The following is an 11073-nucleotide window of genomic DNA, read 5'->3' as shown; positions in this document are numbered from 1 at the left end:
AAAGCAATATTTATTAGTTGGTGTTTTTCAACTGTCGAAAACATATGTAGCTATAATAAGAGAAAAGAGATTGTTGTTTAACTGTAAATAACTTTAATATTATGATAATATTATTAAGGACAAATATGTAAAATATTAACATCCATTTCATACAAATTCGTGACAAAGTACACAAAAGGTATAAAGGGGTATTGTCTATTTGCTATATTGTTACTGAATTATAATGTTATTTATCGTGGAATTCTACTTGCATGAAACTTGTATTAAAACAATAGCTGATGCCAGCTATGAAGTATTTATTTATTAATTACATTTCTCATCGTAAATAAGTCTGTAACAATTAATTGCTAGAAATATTAAATGTATGTATACTAAACAATTTCCGTCAAGTTTGTTTATTATTTAAGCTAGTAATATCGCTTTAGACTATGCACTGTTTACATTTTTGTACCTCAGGAAATCCCCTAAACAAACGTTACTAGTCAACGAAATGAATTTTGTTGTTTTCTTATTTTTTTTTAAATGAAAACTTAGTAAGTAGCTATATATTCTTCCAAACAATTTAAGTAAAATTTCAGGAAGATCCGTTCAGCCATTTTGAAGATATTTTTAAACAAACATCCATCCATCCATACATCTAAACTTTCGCATTTATAATATTAGTAAGATGGAATAGCTATTTCGTATACTGCGCATGCGTTAGTTCACTTCTAAGTCGTATATGGTTTGGTCACAGTCGTTTAAAAGCTCTCTCGGTCCCGACGCTTCCCATCAAAGCTCCCAAGTTCAGTGTTGCTCGAAATCCGTGTGAGTTCCGTTGTTTCAAAATAAAGTGTCCTGTGAAAACTTTTGTGTGAAATTGTCACAAAAGTTTGCATGTTATTTTATTATTATATTTTGAATATTATAAATATTTAATGTAGTGCTGAGAAGTTAGTTTCTCAACTTTAGCTAATTTAATAGTTAGAAATATAAGTATTGTGAATGAGTGCAATATTGTTATAAGTTTCAAACTAGTGAAAAAATATTAAACAATGTAGTGTTAGCAAATAGAATAATAAAAATGTGGTTAAGCTTAATTGCAACTTAAACTTAAATTATTATAACTTTATATAATTGAAGGGTAAGTTTAGAAAACTATTTTTTTTTTTATATTTTTTTACATGATTATTATTTATTTATTTAATAATAACCGTTAAATAAATAATGTTATTTAATTTAAGTCAAGGTTTTTATTTTTTTATTTTTTAATTAACCTGGCGTATTAAAATTATTTGTTTTGTAGAATTTAACACATTAAGCTGATACAACATAATGTATCCCATAAAGTCCGTAACACTCCTGCCTCCATCATCACAGGTTGTTGTTAAGTAGTTAAAATAAATAAATAAATAACAAAAAAAGGAACGCACTATTGTAATTTAGCATGAGCGTACAAAAAAGAATACTGATCAAGTGTATGTAGATGTCGTCAAAAATATTATTAATTTAATTTATGTTGTGGTCGAAAAATGGCACGCGCTAGTTAAGTGTCTATTTTGTAATACTACTCATGAATTCTCCCACTTTGAAAAAATACTAACTTTTTATTTTTTATAATTTACTGTAACTTCTGTTTAACAAAACGAAATCTGGTTCATTAGTGCTGGTGTGGATTTCGGAGGACGTGGGCGGCGTTGGCGTTCAATTACTCATTAGCGTGTATAAACTCTTGTTAATCTTCATTTCGGAGAATCAGTACTACTACTAGTTTTATATACTGTCAAAGACTTTCAGTGTCCAGCTTAAAATTAAAAAAAAAAGTACCTGAATATACATCCTTCTTACTTCTATTGTTTAAATCTCGGTTAACAATTTTATTAGCTGGGTAACAGAAAGACAATATGGTCGGGCTCAAGTGAAATACCACGACCACACAGAAAACAGACGTGAAGTGGAAGCAATTCCGTGTTTCCTCTGATAAGTGTGGTGCCGGGGGCCTTATTTTAGTTCCGTTTTCCGTTCCAACCTTTTCTTATAAAGAAAGGATGGGAAGGGGAAGTAGGTTTGACAGAGGATGGGATGTATGTATGTCCCTTTCTCTGTCGTTTAAAGATAGGCAACGCATCTGCAATTACGGATGTTTGTGGGCTTTGCTATTTCGACGAATCATATGGCCACTTGCCCGTTTACCACCTTTACTATAAAAAAGACAAACCTGATTTAGAAGTACAAATGGTTCTTTGTTTCGTGTGGTAAGTGAAGAGGAACAGATGCGACTAACTTGTTACTGACAATCTACAACTTTTTACATGTTGCTTTTAAGTATTTCTGAGTAAAATTAGGTGAACCGCTTGTTTGTTTTCCATATTAAATTTGCTGTTTTCAACTAAATGTTTGTTAAGCGTTAAATTTCGATTCAGTTTAAATAGTGGCTCTTTTTCAAAGTGAAACTAGTTTTCAGATTATAATAAAGTAAAACAAAACTTTACGTAAAGTTGCCTATTGCTGTAGTTTTAAGTTACGTTACGTCAATGGAAATAAATGAGCGAAGTTTTTAGAATAGAATGTAAATGAGAAAATAAATATTTTGCCTTACCTAAAATTTCACTCAACTTTTGTGTCCGAAAAGTAATTTTTTTTTAACTTCATCGCCCACGTATCCGTCCACGCGGAATAAAAAAAATATACCAGTAGCCTATGTGTTCTTCCAGACTATGTTCTATATCTATGCCATATTTCATCCAGATCATTTGAGCCGTTCTGGAGATACCTTCTCGCAAACATTCATCCTTCCTTTTTATTTTTGACTCTCTTAATAACATCATGGAACTCCATACAATTGTGACCGTTTTAACCTCGCATCACTTGTAGTTTTGAAGTGTGAGTCATTCAATTTGTACTCATGAGAGTCTTATGTTAATTGATTAGGTGAAATAGGTTATACCAAAAAAACATCAATTTAGAATTTAGCCCATCTCCCCCGGTAATCACTACAATCGGTCCTCTACAGCTACGTACAATATTTTGGTATGTAATTTTTTTTCTTAAACCAAACCTTTCTTATAGCAAACATGGAGAATGTGACACTGACGTATAATGTCAGCTTGTTATTACTGGCGGGGAATCCATCTAGTGATACAACGATGGTGTCAGTTCACAACACTACCATCGTTAGCAACGCGTACGAATGGCGTTTTGTGCTCCCGCCGTATTTCATCATTTTTATGCTGTCGATATCCGGAAATTGTCTCGTTATTACGACCTTAGCGAGCAATCGTCGAATGAGAACTGTCACTAATGTATATTTATTAAACTTGGTAAGTTTGTAATATTTAACTGTATACATTTTACACATTTCATGAAAGTGGACTTTGTTTTTTGCCTGATAACGTACAAAATTGAAGACCAGTATGGTAGTTCTAATCTATAAATGTTAATTTGTGATTCTTTCTAATCAATTAATGACACTGACAAGTACAGAGCAAACATTGCAACTTTAATGTGTTTGTTGTCAAGCGACTTTGATCTTTATAAAACTATGTTTTAAAATTTAAATTATTATTTTTGGAATTGTTTACCTTCAATAAAGTGTAACACAACAACGACATCTATCTTTTGTTTATTGATGAATTTTAAGCGCCATAAAATGATGTTCTATTTTTGTTTTAGGCTATTTCCGATTTTTTGCTCGGCGTGTTTTGTTTACCTTTTACATTAGTGGGACAAATATATAGACGATTTCTATTCGGAGCAATTTTATGCAAATTAATTCCTTATTTACAAGGTAAGTTGAAATTACATCTAATATAGGTACATATGATTACATGTTTCGAATTGTCCGACTGCTGAGTTAAATGCGCCCACTGGATAAGAACTAATCTGACTTGACAGTGCATGAATTCCAAAAGGGACTTATTCTAGTTGCAATGTTTGTGACTAATAATTAAAGCATAAACAAACTGAAAATTACGTTAAAAACAGTAAATTACAAAACATTTCTTTTATAATTTTTTACGAATATCTTAGCGGCTGTTAAAATAGCGGGAGTCACTGCGGAGAACAAAATCTTAGGTTTAGGGGGAAGGTACTGCGCAGCACGCCGACCGTAGGCCGCTAAGATATTTAAAAGGGCTTAAAAAGCATTTTTTCACATAACTAAACAACATTAACTACCCTTATTTTACAATATCACTTTATTTAAATACACAATTTTCTCAAAGTAAGTAACTGAAATATTGTAGTGACATATAGATTGAGATATATTTCTACTTCGGCGTAGTATCGACGAGTCACTACGTAACCATAATATGTTTGAATTCTCACTTTTCATATTATTTATGTTGTTTTGTCTCTCTGCGTTAATATTGTAATATTTTTAGCCGTATCAGTATCGGTGGACGTGTGGACATTAGTTGCTATATCTCTGGAGAGATATTTCGCAATCTGTAGGCCTCTTAAGTCGAGGAAATGGCAGACGCAATGTCACGCATACAAAATGATTGCAATGGTTTGGATGCTTTCACTTATTCTGAATGCGCCGATACTAATTGTGTCTACATTGCAACCTATGAGAGGAAACGGTAAGAATACTCTAGTTTAGTTAGGACCGGATAGAATACCCAAATAGTTAGAATATCTAGGATATTGGTATTCTATATAGCCAAATAGATCACTAGTCTGCGCGTATATAGTTCGGTTTAACGTGGGTTTAAATGTAACTTCTTAAATCTTCCTAAAGTTTACGGGGACATATTTCAAGTGTAAAAGAGCATTATGTTTTTATTTCTCAATCTCGATAATATTATTTTCAATTACACTGAAACAATATGAATTAAACTTAACTTTAGTGTCAATACTTGTGGTCCATTTTCGCTAAACAGATTGGTTTAATACAACCTAAGCTATATAGAATAGAGTAAATGGAGTTTGTTTCGTTTTTTTGTTTTTGCTTTTAATAAAATATTAACATTTTCGTCAATACTATTAAATTCATTGTTATTTTTTCTGTTTTGAGAAATAAATTGACTAAGTAAAAGTTTCTGACGCACTAATATTTTTGTCGATTTAGATAAAATGTTCGAATTGAGTTTGTGCACTGACATTTTTTTCTTCAAATCCTTCTTAATTTAATAAAATTTTTTAGCGTACAAATGCAGGGAGGTTTGGGCCAGCTTAGAGCTGGAGAGGGCTTTCAATCTGGGTTTGGACGCCGCACTACTTCTGGTACCGTTCTTTGTAATGTCGTTCGCGTATTGTCTGATTGTCACAAAACTGTGGCGAGGAATGAGACATGAGATACAACACAACTTCAACTGGCAAAAAACATGTAAGCAAAATTATTAAAAATAATGTCGTAGTGTTAAATTATAGAAATATTAGATCCTTTAGAAAGATTACTATGAAAAACAAACACGTATTTGTCTTTGAACTTGGGACTATTAGAACTAACAACCGGATTATCAACAACTGAGTTATAAAAACAGTCAAAAAGTTTTATTTTTAAACTAGCTAACTGGATAGCATATAAAATTAGTTAAAACCATTCAGTCAAAATTAATTAAAATTGAAAATTAATAAAAAGGTATTATGTTTAGTAACCAGAGAGGAATCTTGCAAAAGCAATCATTTACTCTCGCGGACGTCAACTTTGAAGAGCAAAGAGAGAGACGTTTGCTACGGAGACACGTGGGGATCAAAGAATTTGCCCAAGGTATACATTATTTTATTATAAACTTCAAAATTTTCATAAGTAAATTTAGTCCATCGAGACTAGACTATTTTATGGTGTAGTCGCACTTTGGTAAAAGAGAAAATACTATCAACGAGATGTATTTTCCGGTCCCGACGGACGACCTCCATAAGTGAAACTCTGGTTATGGAAAAACCACTATAAGCGAGAAATATATCGCGTACCTTTCGACTGTAATTTATACAAGTTCGCCTGTATATAAAATTTATATCAACGATACGCTCAACGAAAAAAAAAAGAACTTACAAATATCAAGAGCTTTCGTGAAGTAAAGCAGTAAATGAAAAAAGTGGCAAATGAAATACAGTGATTTGCAAGTTTGTGGGATATTTTTTCAGTTATACGAAATGGAAATTTATGATGCCTTTGCATTTATTTCTCGCTTGAATTATTTTCTTTTAACCACTGGTTTCTTATATAACAGCAAGAAAACGATTATGAACTCAAAGCGGAAAAGAAGGAACCAACGTATTGCATGCACACAGACATTGAATTTCGACATGTAGTGCGTTCAACACACATTGATAAAAGTATTGAAGCTAAGAGAAAGGTAAGACTTATGACCGTAGAAATCTATTGCAGTAATACTTCTATCAATACATATTGTTATTCCTTTCAGTGTGTTTGACAAAACTGAGACAGTAACTTAGTGGCTGACCGTGCGCGGTTGTTTTTGTTCACCGACTTCCAAGAAAAGGAGATTCTTAAAACGTCTATATATGTTGTTATGTGTTTATCCTCGTGACATCGCTCTTGTTTTTTATTTAATTCTAATAATTTTTAATAATTCTATTTTTTTATCGAAAGCTAGTGTTTGTCATGACGTCATGTTTTAGAGTTTTAAAGAATCGAATATCATTTTTCCACGCGTGACTGTAAGAAAAAAAAAACACGCGCGTTTGTGCAAGTTACATTTTTTGTTACTTTAATATATGTGTAAATAAAAATCCCTCAATTAATTTATAAAATATGTTTATTTGAATGTTTTGTTGCAGGTTATACGAATGTTATTCGTTATAATATTAGAGTTTTTCATTTGTTGGACTCCATTGCATGTTATAAATACAGTAAGTCAACGATTACATTTCTATTGTAAAAAAATCTCTTAGATTCAGAATTAATAAATAATTACGTTTAATTGCTAGAAAGTTTGTTATGAACAATCTAGAACTAATTAGGTGTAAAAAATTTAAATGCTTCTGCTGTTTGCAATATGGTTTATGTTACTTATTAAAGCTAAGAACTTGCAGATCTCGGCAGAGCAGAAAAACTCTCATACATTTATGTATAAATATATTGTCAGCTTCGTTTACTTTATCTCCCTATATTTAACTCCAAATGGAGGACTATGTTGTTCGAACAAATATTTTTTTTTGTACATGTTGTACATGTTTGATCGTTTCAGATTTATTTATTCTATCCTGATAAATTGTATCAATATATTGGATCTAAGGGGATTGTGCTGCTGCAACTGCTGGCTTACTGCTCATCTTGCTGCAATCCGATTACATATTGCTTCATGAATAGAAAATTTAGACAAGCGTTTATCAACTTATTGAAAAGTTGCAAGTTGTTCAAGTAAGCCACATTTTGTACAACTTAAACTTATGTTAAAATAAGAAATTATGTATATTTTGTTGCCTCACTTTTTATGCCAGTTTAGATTAATTTAAAATTCAACATAGGTTATTTAGTTCTAGCTCTATAGCTGATAGTAGATATTTTTGTCATATTTAACGGTGTATACTCTTAAGCGCTTCGTTCATAAGGCAACGTAAATCTTCGACGATTCTAGCCGCTAAGTTCGATGGTTCGTAGTTCGTACATAGGCTTTTGTCGCCAAGCTGTTTGTCCTGATCCTTGTGAGAAAACTCACTGTGTTTTGCAAGAGAGTGGAGCTGTAATAAATGAATAGACGACTCGCTTCAATGATTCAACGTTTTATGTAGCGAGCGCTACGCATTAATCGCAACGCATTCGCATAGCATACTATTTTCGCAGATTTACATTTCCTTGTGGACAAAGGGCCTTAAGTTTTAAACGTAACTGTGGGTTTCAACTGCATTGATACAGAATATTATCCCGTTCATTCTCTTTCAAAAGACAGAGATAACAATATGTGTCAATACTAATGTCACTTCAGTCGAAACCCGAAGTAATGGTCACTGTTTAAATGATGTGCAACATCATAATATAAAACGATATTGCAATGTATTGTTCTAATTTAGTCTCGAAATGGCGGTGTGTTATTACTAGTTGAATTGTAATGAAGTTGTCATGCCACTGCATAATCATTCAAGCTTTATCTATAAACGTTATATGATGTATAGAGATTTTGTGGTTATAAGCTTAACATTGATTGACCTTTACCAATATGGCCGGAATATGAAGGTATTCTTGCCTTTTATAGTAACTTTATTATTGTCTAGGTTCGTTATTAAATATTGTGTACAAAAGTGGAGATTTAATTTAATTAAAAAATAAATTCATTCATAAAACGTATACTCCAGCTTTCAAAATGGAATAAGTATTGCAGGCGCTGTTTCCAAGACAAGTTGGAGTCTAGTAAGCAGGCTACGCCGCCGCCGTCCAGCCAGGACGGTACCGCTTGTGTTGTAAGGGGCAGCCACACTGGACGCACAGGTATTTTACTCCTTGCGATAAATAAAAAATCGTGTTAAAATTAATGAGTCTTTTAGCGACCTTAGATGATAGGATATGGATTTACTTATGTCTTAAAATAGTGTTCTTACTAACAGTTAAAATCGATGGATTTGTGGTAGCCCTAATAAGTTTAACTTTATTCTTGTCGCAGCCCTGAAGAGAGGGAAACTTTTATATTATTTTTAACATCAAGATCCCGTTAACGTTTACAAATACACCTACTATGAAGATTCTAATACCGTTTAATCTTTGCTTTATTGTTTTTGTTAATTTAGAGTTGGATGGACTGGAAGGTGAGGAGTGTGTTTAGCAGCGGTTCACACAGCGGCTCGCACAGCACGGTTCTGGGCAGCGGAGGCCTCCCCGCGCATCCCGCACTTCCCGCGCCCGTCACCTCGCGTCCTGTCACACAAGTTAGTATACATTTTTATGTACAACGATTGCAACACAGAAACATTCATACAAAAATATATTGACGTCTCTCATATTCTCTCTTTTTCTTTTTAATTTAATTTAATTTATTGTCGCTGAAAAAGTATAACAACTAATTTGCCATTTTTTAACTTTAAATTAAAATTAATCAATCGATAATTACCAGGTCATAGAGACAGGAGAAGAAGGCAGCCAATTTCTGTACCGCATCACTTGGCCCAGAACCGCTCAAGCCAAAGGCAATGTGCCCGCACATCCACTTTATGAATAAACTTTGGCAGTGACGCTTGGAACTCGTTGGAACTCGAACAAGTCAAAGTGTTTTGTAATAAACTTGTTCATCCGAATTCGTGTTTTTACACACGTAAATTGGTGATAAACTGAAGTGCTCAAAAACTTACCTAATTGTAGTGTTATTAAATCATTTTTTTAACTGATTGTTTTTTATGAGTAACGGACAGTTTACAATTTGCAATTGAAATCGATTAAAGTTGCAGTATTAATAGTTGTGTCAATGTTCATAAGTTTATTGATGTTATTATAAATATGTTGTGGTAGAGGGAAAATACGGGAAAACAATTCCCTGGAAGCACAATTTGTACATAATGTTATATGCGAAATTGGTTTAAGTGATGATTTTATATACTCATAAACTCATAATCCGCATGACTGTAAATAATTACATGTAAAAAAAATGTACATTATATTCTATATTGTTTATAAAGAGATTCCAAAAAGAACATCCTATATTTCGTGTGGCTATTTATATTGTTCATTAAGAATTCATTAAAAATGTGTACCAATTTAATTGTTGTTAAGATATAGTCACATTACTAATATTATGATATAATATATACAATAATTTTTAAAAAATACAACGATGTTTTATTTTTAAAAATGATTATAATTAAAAATTATGTAAAGAGCTTCTGTGTGGTTGTACCTGATACTACAAAAAATATGCAATTACTTTAAATTTATAGTTACTTATACCAAATAGTTTATTTTATGTGGCTCTCTTAGATAACATTAAGGATTTCTAAACTGTATACGAAGGATAAACATTTAAATTTAAAAAAATATTTATAAAAGTACATGTAATTAAATGTAAAACGCAATAGTATATGTAATTAAATAAGCACGAAAGTTTTGTAAGTTTTTTGTTGAAATACTCATCTTGTATAAATTACCGTGATTTATCGATACCGAAACTTGTATTAATTTATTATGAATGTTAATTCTTTCGTACACGTGTAAAGCCTGTAGTCAGACCAATGTCTTGTGAATTCCGAAATATCTTATTCCATTTATTTAAAAAGATTACGATGTAAATGATTAATTAATACGATAAACAATAAAAGTACTTCTAGAAAAAAAAAAACTTGGTCAGTTTTTTATTTAATATTATATATTGTTTGTAAATACTAAGACAAAAAAAAAACAAATATTGATGTTATGCTTATATGTAATTTATTACAAAAAAATAAATACATTCAATTTCAACAGTTCGAGTTTTTTATCACATTTTTATCCATAAATTATTGCCATTTAAATTACCAATCATTATTCTTTTCTTTTAATTTTCACTTAAAATATTAATGAAATATTTGGTAGGTGCACACTTTTAAACAAAAACGTATTATGTGATACCAGCGTTACGTTATTACTAATCAACAACAGTCCTAATTGATTATAAGACTCTTAAATGTATACTATTTAATACATAGTTTTATGACGTCATATTTTCATATAAGTAGGAATATATAAATTAACCTTTTCAATATACATATAACTCGGAAAATGCGAGAAACTAAAGTTCTCTTACTACTTTAGAAGATAATGTTGCCAATTTAAAATTTTCTTACACAACATTCAGCGAGAAGCTCTGACAACATCAATGTAACTTGCTGAGTAAGTAGAACTGTGTAACTTTTGCACACTTTTTTGTGTTAATGAGTCGTCTTCACATACACCTTTAATAGCACAGTCTTAACTGAACAATACTACGATCTAGATGAATAGTATATGTGTAGGCAAAATTTTAACTGTCAATTAAACTGTAAAGTCCACACTTTAGTTAGGCAAATTAAAAAAAAAACAATTTCTAAACTACATCAAGTGCTAAAAGTGAGTTAGTGCACTAGTCCACACGTGTCTTTTTACAGAGCCCCACGCATTGTTACACGAAAAGACACTACTGAATTCAACATTTTATCGCCCTGCTTTTAACTTACTGGAATAGTGTT

At 31.6% G+C, this 11073-nt stretch overlaps 1 protein-coding gene across 1 annotated transcript; it reads left to right on the top strand.

The window, feature by feature from the left end:
• Positions 1–3053: 3053 nt before the first annotated feature.
• Positions 3054–9130, top strand: LOC106720287 (cholecystokinin receptor). The gene is made up of 11 exons (XM_014514883.2): positions 3054–3299; positions 3652–3766; positions 4362–4562; positions 5126–5308; positions 5577–5692; positions 6156–6281; positions 6727–6798; positions 7137–7309; positions 8268–8374; positions 8671–8808; positions 8994–9130. The coding sequence occupies exons 1-10, from the start codon at positions 3054–3056 to the stop codon at positions 8703–8705; spliced, it is 1374 nt and encodes a 457-aa protein (XP_014370369.2). The 3' UTR covers positions 8706–8808; positions 8994–9130.
• The last annotated feature ends 1943 nt before the right edge of the window (positions 9131–11073 follow it).

The sequence above is a fragment of the Papilio machaon genome, chromosome 5, assembly GCF_912999745.1.
Source record: "Papilio machaon chromosome 5, ilPapMach1.1, whole genome shotgun sequence".
Lineage (NCBI taxonomy): Eukaryota > Metazoa > Arthropoda > Insecta > Lepidoptera > Papilionidae > Papilio > Papilio machaon.
Note: the sequence above shows the minus strand (reverse complement) of the source record. Positions and strands in the feature narration are given on the sequence as shown.